This window comes from Narcine bancroftii, chromosome 5, assembly GCF_036971445.1.
Source record: "Narcine bancroftii isolate sNarBan1 chromosome 5, sNarBan1.hap1, whole genome shotgun sequence".
Taxonomy (NCBI): Eukaryota; Metazoa; Chordata; class Chondrichthyes; order Torpediniformes; family Narcinidae; genus Narcine; species Narcine bancroftii.
This window is the reverse complement of record NC_091473.1, coordinates 133,540,992-133,556,827: the sequence shown is the minus strand read 5'-3', so window position 1 is coordinate 133,556,827 and position 15,836 is coordinate 133,540,992. Positions and strand designations below refer to the sequence as shown.

Genomic DNA, 15,836 nt, shown 5'->3' with positions numbered 1-15,836 from the left:
CTGCCACTGTGTAATAGTATTGTGCAAACCGCTGTTTCGTCCAAACCGAAGTTGTGTAAAACTGAACTTGAAGAAATTCTAAAACGAGATATTTTACCCATCTCCCAAATATAAATTCAAACAAACTACATCAACCCACATGTCTAGAAATCCAATAATAATTCTTTTTCTTCTCTCTTTGGCTTGGCTTCGCGGACGAAGATTTATGGAGGGGGTAAATGTCCACGTCAGCTGCAGGCTCGTTGGTGGCTGACAAGTCCGATGTGGGACAGGCAGACACGGTTGCAGCGGAAAATTGGTGAGTTGCGGTTGGGTGTTGGGGGTTTTTCCTCCTTTGTCTTTTGTCAGTGAGGTGGGCTCTGCGGTCTTCTTTCAAAGAGGTTGCTGAACTGTGAGGCGCCAAGATGCACGGTTGGAGGCGAGATCAGCCCACTGGCGGTGGTCAATGTGGCAGGCACCAAGAGATTTCTTTAGGCAGTCCTTGTACCTCTTCTTTGGTGCACCTCTGTCACGTTGGCCAGTGGAGAGCTCGCCATAGAACATGATCTTGGGAAGGCGATGGTCCTCCATTCTGGAGACGTGACCTACCCAGCGCAGTTTGATCTTCAGCAGCATGGATTCGATGCTGTCGGCCTCTGCCATCTCGAGTACTTCAATGTTGGAGATGAAGTCACTCCAATGAATGTTGAGGATGGAGCGGAGACAACGCTGGTGGAAGCGTTCTAGGAGCCGTAGGTGATGCTGGTAGAGGACCCATGATTCGGAGCCGAACAGGAGTGTGGGTATGACAACGGCTCTGTATACGCTTATCTTTGTGAGGTTTTTCAGTTGGTTGTTTTTCCAGACTCTTTTGTGTAGTCTTCCAAAGGCGCTATTTGCCTTGGCGAGTCTGTTGTCTATCTCGTTGTCGATCCTTGCATCCGATGAAATGGTGCAGCCGAGATAGGTAAACTGGTTGACCGTTTTGAGTTTTGTGTGCCCGATGGAGATGTGGGGGGGGTGGTAGCCATGGTGGGGAGCTGGCTGATGGAGGACCTCAGTTTTCTTCAGGCTGACTTCCAGGCCAAACATTTTGGCAGTTTCCGCAAAACAGGGCGTCAAGTGCTGAAGAGCTGGCTCTGAATGGGCAACTAAAGCGGCATCGTCTGCAAAGAGTAGTTCACGGACAAGTTGCTCTTGTGTCTTGGTGTGAGCTTGCAGGCGCCTCAGATTGAAGTGACTGCCATCCGTGCGGTACTGGATGTAAACAGCGTCTTCATTGTTGAGGTCTTTCATGGCTTGTTTCAGCATCATGCTGAAGAAGATTGAAAAGAGGGTTGGTGCGAGAACGCAGCCTTGCTTCACGCCATTGCTAATGGAGAAGGGTTCAGAGAGTTCATTGCTGTATCTCACCTGACCTTGTTGGTTTTCGAGCAGTTGGATAACCATGTTGAGGAACTTTGGGGGGCATCCGAGGCGCTCTAGTATTTGCCAAAGCCCTTTCCTGCTCACGGTGTCGAAGGCTTTGGTGAGGTCAACAAAGGTGATGTAGAGTCCTTTGTTTTGTTCTCTGCACTTTTCTTGGAGCTGTCTGTGGGCAAAGACCATGTCAGTACTTCCTCTGTTTACGCGAAAGCCGCACTGTGATTCTGGGAGAACATTTTTGGCGACACTAGGTATTATTCTATTTAGGAGAATCCTAGCGAAGATTTTGCCTGGAATGGAGAGCAGCGTGATTCCCCTGTAGTTTGAGCTGTCTGATTTCTCGCCTTTGTTTTTGTACAGGGTGATGATGATGGCATCACGAAAAATACATACATTTCAGAAGTTTAAATAAATTAAAATCAAACACAAGATAAATTTTCATAAATGTGCAATACAACAAATTCAAAACATGCCAATCTTAATCTTGGACGACTATTTGGAAGATAAAGGACCAGTTAAAAAATTACTTGTGAAATTAATGTTTATAGATTTTTTTTTTAAAAAAACCATCACTTCAAAATAATGACTGCAGCAATAAGGCACAATTTTTGTTCATCTTTCTGACCCACAGGTCAGAAATAGCAGGGTTTTTTTGACAACCAAAGTCTCTAAAACAGTATGAATCTAAAAAAATATTTATTTACAATATTAACGAAGGCTTTGAAAATTAAGTTGAAAACTGAAAATGCTAATCTCCTAAAGCAAGACTGCATGACTTTTGGATATATACAATTCCCAGGAAGAATGAAGATTGTGTAAACAAACTTACCAATTTAGGTACTGGTGCAAAGAACTAAATTAGGTGAAAGAAAAAAGGAAACAAGCAATCTTACAGTGAAGGGCTGAACCACAGCAGAAATGTCAAAGCATTTATTCAACCAAACTTCCTTGGAACAATCCTCTGGTAACAAAATTACATTTGTGAAGACGATGCAATTGATTGAAACATACATGACGTGCAGAAGGCCTATGACAAAGTTCCATATGGTTAAAAAGATTACAGTCCATGCCATACAAGTTGCTAACTGGATCAAATTTGCATGGCAAAATACAACTCCAATTATCCAAAATCCTGTTAACCAAAATTATTTTGGACCCAGAAGTGATGCCAGTTTGGCTCCAAAGTTTTTTTCCGGCTATTTGAGGACTTCAGGGAGAAAAAAAAAAAATCAGAAATTCTTATTTTTCTGAAAAATTTTGAAGCCAAAAGGACGTCATTTTGTCTCTGAAAATTTTCAGATAAAGATATCCAAAACAATCAGACTTCCAGTCATGGGAAAAGAGTTTCAGAACCAAATTGATGTCACAGGAATTTTGGAAAAAACCCGAGTAGAAATTAGAGTTTTTGGTGTTGGATTTATCTTTTGTTCAGGTTGGTTTTTTTTTGGTGAGAATTAAACATTATTTCACTTAAAAATCCTTTCCTTGTTATTTAAACACAGTCACGAATGATTTGCTGTTGCTACTGGGCTGTTTTTTTTTAAATGTAAGTTATCCAAATTTCATCATTATCTGAAATAGGATCATTGGAGATGATCTGTATTAGGAAGCCATGGATAATAGGAAGTTTCAAATTAATTATGGATAAGGATAGGCCTGATCCTTGAGTTGAGACTCTAAATTGGAGAAAGGCCAATTTTATGGAAACGATCTCGGAAGAGTGGATGGAATAAGTTGTTTTGTGGTCAGGATGTGTTCAGTCTGTCCTTCAAAGGTGAAATTTTGAGAGTGCAGAGTTTACATGTTCTGGTTAGGATTAAAGGCAGAGGAAACCTTGGTTTTTAAGGGATGTTGGCCATCTGGTTAAGAAGAGGTGTATAGCAAATATAGGCAACAAGGAGCAAATTAGGCATTAGAAGAGTATAGAAAAAGAAAATATTGAAGGAAATCAGGAAGGCAAAAAGAAGACAAGGTTGCTTTGGCAGATAATGTGAAGGTAAACCCGAAGGGTTTCTACATGTTCAGACTAAAGGATAGCCAGGGACAAAATTGGTCCCCTCGAAGATCAGAGTTGTCATCTATGTGTGGAGCCTCACAAGATGGGGGGAGATCTTAAACAGTTTTTTTTTTGCATCTATATTTACTCAAGAAATGCACATAATGTACAAGGGAAACAAGCAGTAGTGACATGTAACATATAGAGATTAAAGAGGAGAAGGTGCTTGCTGCCTTACAGTGAATAAAGATAAATAAATTCCCCCAGGCTTGACATGATATTCCTTCAGACCTTGAGGGAGCCTCAACAGAAATAGTTAAAATGTCCTTAGCCATGGGTGAGGTGGAGGATTGGAGGGTAGCTCATATTGTTGTTGTTTTAAAAAAAAGGCTCCAAAAGTAAACCAGGAAAATACAGGCCAGTGAGCCAGACTTCAGTGGTAATTATTGGAGAGTGTTCTGAGAGATCGAATATACACATATTTGGACAGCCAAAGGTTGATTAAGGGTAGTCAGCATGGTTTTATGCCTGATATGTCATGTTTAATGAATTAGTTTTTAAGAGGAAGTTACCAAGAAAGTAGATGAAGGAAAGGCTGTGGATGTTGTCTACATGGACTTTAGTAAGGCCTTTGACAAGGTCCCACATGGGAGGTCAGTTCAGAAGGTTCAGATTCCAATCTCATTTGATAGGTATCCATGTAATATGGATTCAAAATTGGCTGAATGGGAGAAGGCAGAGTGGTAGTGGATGATTGCTTCTTAGACTGGAGGCCTGTAATTAGTGGTGTCCCAGGAATCGGTCAGTGCTGGGACCAATGTTGTTTGTGGTCTATATCAGTGATCTGGATGATGTGGGAAATTGGATCAGCAAGTTTCCTGATGACAAAGATTGGAGGTGCAGTGGACAGTGATGAAAGCTTTCAAAGCTTGCAGAGGGATCGGACCAGCTGGAAAAATGGGCTGAAAATGGCAGATGGAATTTAATGCAGACAAGTGCAAGATGTAAACTAAGGTAGGACACACATAGGAAATGGTAGGGTACTGAGGAGTTCGGAGGAACAAAGATACAAAATCCTGAAAGTGGCATCACAAGTAGACAGGATTGTAAAGAAAGCTTTTGTCATCTTGGCCTTCATAAATCAAAGTATGAGTACAGGAATTAGGATGTTATGGTGAGGTTGTACAAGACATTGGTGAGGTCAAATTTAGAGTATTGTATGCAGTTCTGGTTCCCAAACTACAGGAAGGATATCAGTAAGACTGAAGGAGTACAGAGAAGATTTACTAAGGTGTTGCCAGGTCTTCAGGAGTTGAGTTACAGGGAAAGATTAAACGGGTTTGGACTTTATTCCTTGGAACGAAGAAGAATAAGAGGAGATTTGCTAGACGTTTACAAAATTATGAGAGGTATAGACAGTAAATGCAAGTAGGCTTTTTCCACTGAGATTAGGAGAGATAAATGCGAGAAGACACGGTTTGGGGTGAAAGAGGAAAGATTGAAGGGGAAATTTCTTCACTGAGTGGTGGAAGTGTGGACTCGATCTTGAGTTTTAAGAATAAATTGAATAGATACATGGATGGAAGAGGTCTGGAGAGTTATGAAATGGGAGCAGGTTATTGAGACAAGCTGAACAATGGTCAGCAGAGACTAGAAGAGCCAAATGGCTTGTTTTCTGTGCTGTAGTGTCCTATTGTTCTATAGATAAGGTAAATATTAGAAAACATTTCACCCTAACAATAGCATATAAAATTGGAAGGTGTGTATTGGGAGCAAGGCAGGAACTGACAATCCAAGGATTTTTTTTCCATTTCAAACGAGATTGGAATCTGAAACAGTGCCTGATGTGAAGATGGCAGTTACTCTCACAGTTAAGAGTACTTCATTGAATCTGCAAGGCATAAAAGGCTACTGGCTAAATAATAAGGACTTATCAGAATAATGGCAGTACTGCAGCTATCCCAAAGGAAGCAGCAATATAGTGCTCCCACGGGATCCAACTGCCCAGTCAACTGCCATCAGCTCCTCACATGCTTTGCACAGCCCACTCAAAGAACCAACGGTAGTTTTATTTAAAATCCTGCAACTGTGGGGTCTACACCCAAGATGGCAGTGACTCTGATTGGCAGCAGCCACAAGGAGTTTCAGACTCCACGGGATTGGCACAGGGCACCAGAAAATAGGGAGACCATCCCCCGTCTGAAGAGGAGAGACGACCCAAGGGGATGGTGACCGGTGAGGGGGCTCTGAGGCTGAAAGACCCACGCTCACGGCAAAGCTGCCGCCGACTTGAAGCAAGGAACCCACAGAGGCGGTGGGCCGCTGGAGACTGGTGTCGGGAGACTCACTGCGGACAAAACTGGCTGCAAGGGTATCAGTTATCAGAAGCGGGACGCTGAAGGGTCTCTGACTGGGTTGGAGGTTTGAGTGCGAATGGTTTGGAATGGACTGTGTGGCTGTGGAAGAGCTGGAGGTGAACCTTTACACACACTCAGTGACTCTCTTACTGCTCTTACTCTGACTGCAAGAGACAATCCAGGCAATTTCTGCTGATAGCAAACCTGTCTGCCTTACAGCAGGCAAAAGCAATTTCATGTAATATTACACTGTTTTAGTACAATGACAGTAAGTTGAATCCTGGATCATGAAAGTAGGAGTTGTAGTTTTTTGGTCAGCATTTTTATGGAGGGTTATAAGGAGTGTTCAATTTTAAAACAAAATGAAAATCCTGGGACAAGTAATGCTAATTTGATTGCAATGACCCAAAATCTATGAAAATAGGAAATGTTGAAAATAAAAATCACAAGTAAAAAATGAAGTTAACATTTTATTGCTAAAGAAAATAAAATCAATTAATCAAGTTGCAGAAAAAGGCATAAAAGCAGTACAATGGGAATTAGTAAAGATGGAATGACGTGCTGATGGTAGCATAGAATGAGATGTATAATAAAAGCTGGTGAACAACAAATGAGGAGAGTAAGAGTGTAAAAGCTTGTTCAGTTATTGTCATTTACAGAAGTACAATGCAAACATAGATCCACTGAAATTATTTCATGTTGCAGCCACAGGAAACACCAACAATAGCCCATTAGACAGAAAACACAAGCTTTAAAAGGGTAGATATATTCACAGGTGCAGTTGGGGCAAAAAAAAAAGCAATGTTTCAATAGACAGTACTTTGACATGTCTGGTGAAGGTGCAAAATATCTGAAATTAAATGACTGACAAAAACTGAATGGAAGGTGCAAGGCCAAAAATTGTCAAAACAATTGACCAATTTCAATTAATTAGTCATTGGAAAATCTAACTCTTTCTCCCTCTTTTGCCAATTTCAGATTGCATTCCTCTCATTTTTACCCTCCTTATACCTCCTGAAGTCTTAAGCTATAATTGTAGTCCAATATAGCAGGCCAATTTGTAGAAGTTCCATAGTCAGAATAGTTCCCCTTGATCAAGCATGAGAATATTTCACTCAATTCAAGTGCTTTGTAACTACAATTGGAATGTAGTGCAGTGGTTCCCAAGATCATACCCAAATTCTAATGACTCAGGTTCTTCTGCATTATTCTAAAAACAAGAATAAATTGTATGAGATAAGATACAGAGCACAAAATAAGGAACAAATTAAAATATCCTAATTGGAGCTTAAGTGATCCAATTGATTGTGTGTTATTGTGCAATATGCGCAGGTTTCACATGACAACATTTAAACAAGGCAGAGAACTCTGCATCAGTGGTGGAAAAAGGATTTCTCAGTTTTAAGTCAAAACGCTTCACTCATTTACTAGGTCTAGGGGGTCTTTCATATTTTCACATTCAAGGAATATCTGCACTCTCAATAAATATTATTACACAAATTGCAATAGCTAAAAATTCTAAAAAGGGAATGTCATGCTGCTAAATTTATCTGATTTTAATGGGAGCGAAAGTTGATGACTTTCTCATTTCTTGGCTTGAGACTCCAATCTCACCATGCTGACAGAATAGACAACTTAAAAGTCATTGCTTTAAGAATGTTTAAAGGACCATGACATATGTCATAAAATTATGATACTAATAAGGCACAAATTATGAACCACATTTCACATGCCTTTCATATTGCCCCAAGTGCATTACACACGATTTATTAACTTTTGACATATTACCATTATACAAAATGCAGCATTCTAACACAGGAAGCTCAGATTTAAAGTGAGAAATGCTCACTTGAGAAATACATTCTGCTAGACTGAAAGAGATAAATTCCCTCCTTCAGATCTGTTTTCATTAACCCATGAAAACAAAAAGTGTCAATTTAAGTCAAGTTTATTGTTATCTGATTGCACAAGCACAACCAGACGAAAAAACATTCTCTAGCCCTCAGTGCAAAGCATGCAGACACACAACCAGACATTACACACAGATAAATGATACACGTGAAATACAAATATCCACGTTATATAAAGTTTCATGAGTATGAGAGATTACTATTTCATCCAAAGAGCTGCATTTCCAACTGTGCAACCTTCCCTGCACTGCTGAATTCTCAGTTCCTTAAATGCAACATTTATACAGCAAGTATAAAATTATTCCACTCAGCTCCATACAAATCTGAAGTTATTGCATTTGAATGCAATATACCAACTCTAAAGACATGCACATCTATTTCACCAATATGGGGAAAGAGGGAAGCACAAGATGAGGATAATTAAAAAAAGGGGGGGTAAAAGACAAAAGTCTGCAGACACTGTGGTTAAAGTTAAAAAAACAATTCTGGAGAAACTCAGCAGGTCAATCAGTACAATTTAAAGAGGAAAGATAAAGATACATAACCAACATTTCGGGGCTGAGCCCTTCATCAAGGTGTGAGCAAAATGAGGGTAGGCGTCTGAATAAAATGATGGGGTAAGGGTGGAGCGCAGTCCCACAGGCAGGAGGTAATAGGTGGATAAGGGAGGAGGGCACACCAGCAAACAGGAGAAGGTTCTGTGAATGGAGAAGGGGGCAGAAAGCTGGTGGAAAGAAGACAATGATAGGTAAGAGAAGGAGAACGGGGAGGTAAGCTAGCAGAAACCGGAGAAGTCTCTATGTTAATGCCATCAGATTGGAGAGTACCCAGATAGAAAATTAGACGCTGCTCTTCCAAATTACAGATGGCCTTGGTTTAACTCTACAAGGCCAAAAGCAGACCTGTCAGGGCAGAAGTGGGGTGTAGAATTGAAATGGTTGGCCACCGGGAGATCCCTGTCACTAATACAGACAGAGCAAAGATGCTCAGCGATTTGCCAGCCTGCGTCCAGTGTCTCCGATGTAGAGAAGGCCATAACAGGAGCACCAGATGCAGTAGATGAACAAGCAAAGTAAAACCAGTACTGGAGAACCCTCCCCAGCATTTAGTCAGGAAATAGAAAAATGGATTTGACAATGGCTGGACGGGAGAAGATGTAGAGTAGCGGTGAATGATTACTTCTCAGACTGGAGGCCTGTGACTAACACTGTTCCTCAGGGATCAGTGTTGTGACCACTGTTTGTCATCTATATCCATGATCTGGATGATAATGTGGGAAAATGGATCAGCAAGTTTGATGATGACAAAAATCAGAGTTGTTGTGCACAGTGAAGATTTTCAAAGCTTGCAGAGTGATCTTGACCAGCTGGAAAAATGGGCTGAAAATTGGCAGATGGAATTTAATGCAGAGAAGTGTGAGGTGTTGCATTTTTCAAAGACAATCGTGAAACTGCAGTAGAATAGATAAATCTGGGAATACAGATACATAATTCCCTGAAAGTGGTGACATAAGTAGATTAGGTTGCAAAGAGAGCTTTTGGCACATTGACCTTCACAGATCTATGTATTACAGGAATTCAGATGTTATGGTAAAATTGTTTAAGACAATGACGAGGCCAAATTTGAAGCATTGTGTACAGTTTTAGTCACCTAACTACAGAAAAGATATCAATAAGAGGGAAAGAGTGCAGAGATTTACTAGGATGTTGCCTAGACTTTAGCAACAGTTATAAGGTTAAATAGATTAGGACTTCATTCCCGAGAGAACGAGGGGAGATTTAATAGAGGGGGATAGACCATTTACTCTATGTAGGTAGACTTTTCCACAGATGGTAGGTGAGATACAAATCAGAAGACATGGGTCAAGGGTGAAAGAGGAAAGGTTAAGGGGAACATTAGGGCAAACTTCTTCACAGAGACCAGTGGGAGTGTAGAACAAGCTGCCAGCTGAAGTAATTAGTACAGATTAAATTTTAACATTCAAGAAAAATTTGGACAGATACAAGGATAAGAGTAGTATGGACTGGGTGCAGGTCAGTTGGACTAGGCATTAAAATGGTTTAGCAGACTTAAAGGGCCTGTTTCTGTACAGCAATGTTCTACAGTCAAACAGTATAATTTATATAGCCAAGATAAAAAACAATGAAGATTTCAGATAAGAATTGTTGAAAACTGCTGCTTTGCTACTAACATGAGCACCAAAGTGATGACTTGGAAATTATTTGAGATCCTCACCAAACACATTTGACATTTGAGTCTATGTACAATGGCCAGGTTGCAACCTGTCTGAGCCCCAGGGCTGAGTGGACATGCCCAAATTTTGCTCCCGGTGTGGCACCGCCTCCACCCCCAGCGTGGCACCCCCTCTCCCACCCCCAGCGTGGCACCCCCTCTCCCACCCCCAGCGTGGCACCCCCTCTCCCCCCCCCCAGCGTGGCCCCCCCTCTCCCCCCCCAGCGTGGCCCCCCCTCTCCCCCCCCCCAGCGTGGCCCCCCCCTCTCCCCCCCCAGCGTGGCCCCCCTCTCCCCCCCCAGCGTGGCCCCCCCTCTCCCCCCCCAGCGTGGCCCCCCCTCTCCCCCCCCAGCGTGGCCCCCCCTCTCCCCCCCCCAGCGTGGCCCCCCCTCTCCCCCCCCCAGCGTGGCCCCCCCTCTCCCCCCCCCAGCGTGGCCCCCCCTCTCCCCCCCCCAGCGTGGCCCCCCCTCTCCCCCCCCCAGCGTGGCCCCCCTCTCCCCCCCCCAGCGTGGCCCCCCCTCTCCCCCCCCCAGCGTGGCCCCCCTCTCCCCCCCTCAGCGTGGCCCCCCCTCTCCCCCCCCCAGCGTGGCCCCCCCTCTCCCCCCCCCAGCGTGGCCCCCTCTCCCCCCCCCAGCGTGGCCCCCCTCTCCCCCCCCCAGCGTGGCCCCCTCTCCCCCCCCCCAGCGTGGCCGCCTCTCCCCCCCCCCCAGCGTGGCCCCCTCTCCCCCCCCTCAGCGTGGCCCCCTCTCCCCCCCCTCAGCGTGGCCCCCTCTCCCCCCCCCTCAGCGTGGCCCCCTCTCCCCCCCCTCAGCGTGGCCCCCTCTCCCCCCCCCAGCGTGGCCCCCTCTCCCCCCCCCCAGCGTGGCCCCCTCTCCCCCCCCCAGCGTGGCCCCCTCTCCCCCCCCCAGCGTGGCCCCCTCTCCCCCCCCCAGCGTGGCCCCCTCTCCCCCCCCCCAGCGTGGCCCCCTCTCCCCCCCCCAGCGTGGCCCCCTCTCCCCCCCCCCAGCGTGGCCCCCTGTGCCCTCCCCCAGCGTGGCCCCTGTGCCCCCCCCCCAGCGTGGCCCCCCCTCTCCCCCCCGCCCCCTCCCCCTCCCCCTCCCCCTCCCCCGCAGTGCTCCACACTCACCCAGCTTTCCCCGAGACTCCTCCAGCTTCTGGATCTGCTTCTCCAGGAAGAGCAGGGCGACCACGAACGCCACGACCAGGAGTAGTTGCAATTTCGGCGGCATGATCATTCTTAGAAGCCCCATGAAATTATCAAGACATAACGCGAGGTGTTTGGGGGGGGGGGTGGGGAGGTGGAAAAAAATAAGACGATAAAATGGCCCAAGATGGACGAGGGGCGAAGCCGCGCACGGGACACGGCGTGGAACTGAAGGGAGATCCCGGGCGCCGGGAAAACATGGGAGAATTCTGCGGTTCGACACGCTGACGGGTGGGTTTTCTATTCTCTCTCTCTCTCTCTCTATCTCTCCCCCCTCCCACCCCCACTGCCCCGCCTCCCCCTTCAATACTCTGAACCAACTCTCTCACCACGACAGGCTTCCCACACCAGCCCCGGCCGGCCTGAGTCCCGCCCGACGTCCGCGCATGCGCCGTGCCCCTCCTCCGGGGGGGGGGTGTGGAAATGGTGAGGCGTGACATGAGCCCGCCCTCCCCCTCTCTCATTCGCTGGTCATCCTTTGATTGACGGGGCCGGCCTTGGTCACCAGGCCCCGACATCTGATTGAACGTTCCTCGTGTCAATCTTCTCGGAAACAAAAAGTCCCGCTTCGCCCGGTTCCCGGGGGGAGGGCGGGGTGTATTTTAGTCGCCTCTTTCCTCCGCCTGTAAAATAACAGTAATGATTGTGTAACAAGAGATTGAGTTCTTCATTTTAATCCATTTATAAAATAACATTTTGACTTTGAAATTTAAGACCAGGCGATCATTTATCTTCAGGCGAGGGGATCCTTCCCTGAAGGGGCTTGAGCAATCCAAGATGGAGGTCGAGATGTACCTGCTGTGGTTCTTCTCCCTGTTAAATGCGGTAATTGTTGACCACTGATATTCGTAATTGACCGCGATTTATGTCATTTGAATGAAATTAAGATCACAAAATGTTTTGGGGAAAAGATTTTCTTCGTGTTGCATTGGAGTCGGCCTCACTGGAAGAAAGGGAGGAGGTGATGTGGTGACGTGTTCAATGCCTGCGCCCTTCACAGTTGGAATTAGGCCAGGAGAGTGATTATCTTTTTATTTCAGTAGCGACGCTATTAATTAACGGATGATCAGTGATCCTAAAGAAGTCCCGGATTGAGAATGCGGGATTGATTGGGTGAACGTAACGCAAAAAGAGCATGTTTGGGAGTTACCGAGGAAAACTGGTGTTTGCTGAATTTAGCTTTAGAAATAAAAAAACTTCATTTAACCTGATGAGAAGATGTTGAATGCTGATTGTGCATTTCATGAACAAGAACTTTTCATGTCACAGTTTGCTTTATTTTTCATGATTTGTGCTGCTGTTAGAATGGAAGCTGGTGCTGGAGTGCAGAACCAAATGAGTTTTGTCGTGTTTGGAAATGCCAAGTTTCAGAATGGTCAGAGTAATAAAAAGAAGGCATTTAACAAGCTGTACACGAGAACAGTATTGTTTGCTGCCTTCTCTCTATAGAGATTTGAATTCTTTCCCATCAGACCTTCTCCATTTTCAATGTCAATCCCCAATACATTTCCTGGTAGTCATAGTTTTACAGCATGAGGTGGGTCGTTTGGTCCAACCTGCCCCTGCCGACCAAGGTGTCTACCTAAACTAGTCAGCCCCATTTGTTTTAGTTAGCTCTTTTTCATCTATTTTTTTTTTATCCTTGCCTAAATATATTTTAATGTTGTGATTGTACCACTTCTGCCAGCTCATTCCTCTTAAAATGTTCCCTTTTCACCAGTTAATGCTGCTCAGGTAATCGGGCAAACCAGATCCTCTCCATCGACTCTTTGTCTGCTCATCCTACTGCCTCAAGAGAGCAGCGAGCATATTAAAGGATACATTCATGCTGGTTACACTCTTCTTCCTGTCAGGCAAAAGATGCACGAGTTTGAAAATGTATGCTCGCAGATTCAAACACTATTTCATTCCTGCTGTTGTCAGACTTGAATGGATCTCCTATTTTCACTATTTAAATGTACTTTTCTCTTTAACACTATATCCTGCATTTTGGATTTATTCTAACAGTACCCTCTGCACCTTTGTTTTAATTCTTGCACTACCTGTAGTGCCACATATTGGGTGACCTGCTGGAATAACATGCAATGCAAAGTTTTTCACTGTGTCATGGTACAAGTTACAATGATTCAATTCACCTTCAATATATACCCTCTAGTTTTAAGCTTACTTTCTATGGGAAAAATACCAGGATTGTTTGCCTTGTATATACCTCTCCTGATTTTAAATACCTCTCACGATGATGTCAATGCTCAGTCTCCCTTATTCCCAGGAGAAAAATCCCAGCCTTGTGACTCAAGCCCTCCAACTCCCATTCAGGTCCTTAGGAATCTTTTCTTCACCTTCTCCTTGCTACTTCCAAGGAATGTATACCTGTACTCCTCTGTCTGATGCACTGACCTCCATCTTGCCAATCCCAGTCGACACCTCCTCCTATCAACCCCTCTCATAGAACCCCACCACCACACATCAAGCCACTGTCTCCAAAACCATCTCCAACCTCAGCACCTCTGGTCACCTCCCCTCCAAGACTACCAACCTCATAATCTCCCACCCCTGCCACTACCTTTTTCTACCTCCTTCTCAAGATATAAAAGCCCAACCATCCAGTAGACCTATTGTTTCTGTTTTCTCCTGCCCCACCAAACTAGTTTCATCCTGCCTTGACTCTATCCTTTCTTCCCTGGTCCAGTCCCTCCCCACCTACACTCACATGCCTTCCATCTGCTCATTGACTTCAGATTCCCCAAACTGGACTGCCTCATCCTCACAATGGATGTCTAATCCCTTTATACCTCTATCCCCCTCACAGGAGGTCTGAAAGCTCTTTGCTTCTTCCTGGACCAAAGACCTAACCAGTCACCCTCCTCCGCCTGGCAGAACTCTAAATAACTTCTCCTTCAACTCATCCCAATTCCTCCAAATCAAAGGAGTAGACATGGGTCCCAACTACGCCTGCCTGTTTGTAGTTTTGTGAAGCAATCCATGCTGCAAGCCTACACAGGCAAGACACCCCAACTCTTCCTCCTTTATATCAACAACTACGTTGAGGCTGCCTCATGCACCCATGATGAGCTTGTCAACTTCATCGACTTCGCATCCAACTTCCACTCGATCTCAAACTCACCTGGTCCATCTCTGATAACACTTTCCCCTTCCTCTATCTCCATCTCAGGAGTCAGGCTTTCCACCAGCATATACTACAAACTCTCCAACTCCCACAACTACCAGGACGACACTTCCGCACACCGTGTCCCCTGCAAGAATTCCATCACCTTCTCACAATTTCTCCATCTCCGCCACATCTGTTCCCAAGATGAAGTGTTCATCCAGTCCAGAGCCTCTGAAATCTCTGCCTTCTTCCACAAACGTGGCTTCCTCCTCACCACTATCAACTCAGCCCTCATCCGCATCTCCTCCATTTCCCACTCATCTACCCTGGCCCCCTCTGCCCCCAGACACAACAAACTCATCCACACTTAACACCATACCAGCCTCCGCATCCAAAACATCATCCACCAGAATTTCCAGCACTTAGTACAGGATCTCTCCACCAGATGCATTTTTTCCCTTCTCCTTCCTAGCCTTCCACGGGACCACTCTGCAATTCCCTTGTGCTCTTATCCCTCTCCACCCATTGCACCCCTGGCACCTTCCTCTGAGCCCGCAGAAGGTGCAACGCTTGCACTCACATCTCCATCACCACAGTCTGGGGCCCCAAACAGGCCTTTTACGTGAAGCCACACTTCACTTGTATATCCAGAGGACTTATTTACCGCATCCAGTGCTCCTTTTGTGCATTTTTGACTGGTCAAAGACTGGGAGATTGTTTTGCTCAGCATCTCGTCTCCATTCATAGCCACAGCGACCTCCCATTGGCCAACCATTTCAATTCCAAGTCACATTCTCACGCTCACATGTCTGACCACCCCATTCTGACCTCTCACAGAGTGGAGAAACAAAACTTTATTTTCCATCCGGGGACTCTCCAGTCGCATGGCATGAATATTAGGCCCTTTCAAGCAAGGAAAATGCCCGACTGTAAAGGCGGAGGTTCTCCGCCCTTACATCTGGAGATTTTCCTTTCTGAATGTGCCATGGCTGGCTCCAAGGCACCAAATCCAACCCTTCTCGGGAAGGATAATCAGCGGAGTGCTGCGTTCTGCTGCCTGGCTTGAATGTTGAGCTGGTTAGGAGCAAGCTGATGATGCTGTCAGCCCACGACCCATCTCCCCACTCACCCCTCTCCCTCCATGATCCCCTCAAGGCAGAGGCAGTGGGAGGGAGCCATCAGGGCAGCGGGGCTGCCAGGAGCCATCAGGGGCAGCTGGTGTGGGCTGTGACAGCCTCACTGGGCCACTTCAGTCTTCGGGACTATTCTCTGCAGTTCAAAACACGGCAGAGCAATGGCTGTTTTCCCTATCCATAATTCCCCCACGCAGCTGGAACAGTTCTGGGAAACACAGAGCGGTTCCAGCTGCATGGGGGAATTATGGGTAGGGAAGACAGCCATTGCTCTGCCGCTTATTTATGACAGGTGGTGCTACTGCACCAGTCGCCCCCACCTCTGTGATATTCAGAGGGTGCTATGGTGTGCTGTTTGACATGATTGCAATGCTGGAGCTTTTAGGGCTTACCTATGAAAGGTAAGTTTTAAGTTTACCCTCTGCGCTTGTAGCGAAGGCCTGGCATGAAATGACCTATTGGCTTTACTGCTTGCCTTTTCTTTCCCCTCC

At 45.7% G+C, this 15,836-nt stretch overlaps 2 protein-coding genes across 3 annotated transcripts in view; one reads left to right on the top strand and one right to left on the bottom strand.

Annotated features, from left to right (window-relative positions):
* The window catches only part of hs2st1a (heparan sulfate 2-O-sulfotransferase 1a), a 143,511-nt gene extending 132,013 nt beyond the window's left edge, over positions 1-11,498 (bottom strand). The window contains exons 1-2 of one of the 2 annotated variants that reach the window (XM_069939110.1): positions 11,433-11,498; positions 11,026-11,135 (exon numbers count right to left, since the gene is read on the bottom strand). In XM_069939110.1, coding sequence (XP_069795211.1) covers positions 11,026-11,134 — 109 coding nt within the window. In that variant the 5' untranslated portion in view covers position 11,135; positions 11,433-11,498. Of the gene's footprint in view, positions 1-11,025; positions 11,396-11,432 lie in introns of those variants that run through there. The other variant, XM_069939109.1, reaches the window with a different exon arrangement.
* Positions 11,499-11,825: 327 nt separating this feature from the next.
* Positions 11,826-15,836, top strand: part of selenof (selenoprotein F) — a 68,672-nt gene continuing 64,661 nt past the window's right edge. Inside the window, exon 1 of the mRNA XM_069939108.1 lies at positions 11,826-11,928. Within this exon, the coding sequence (XP_069795209.1) occupies positions 11,881-11,928 (48 nt within the window). The 5' untranslated portion in view covers positions 11,826-11,880. The remainder of the gene's footprint in view (positions 11,929-15,836) is intronic.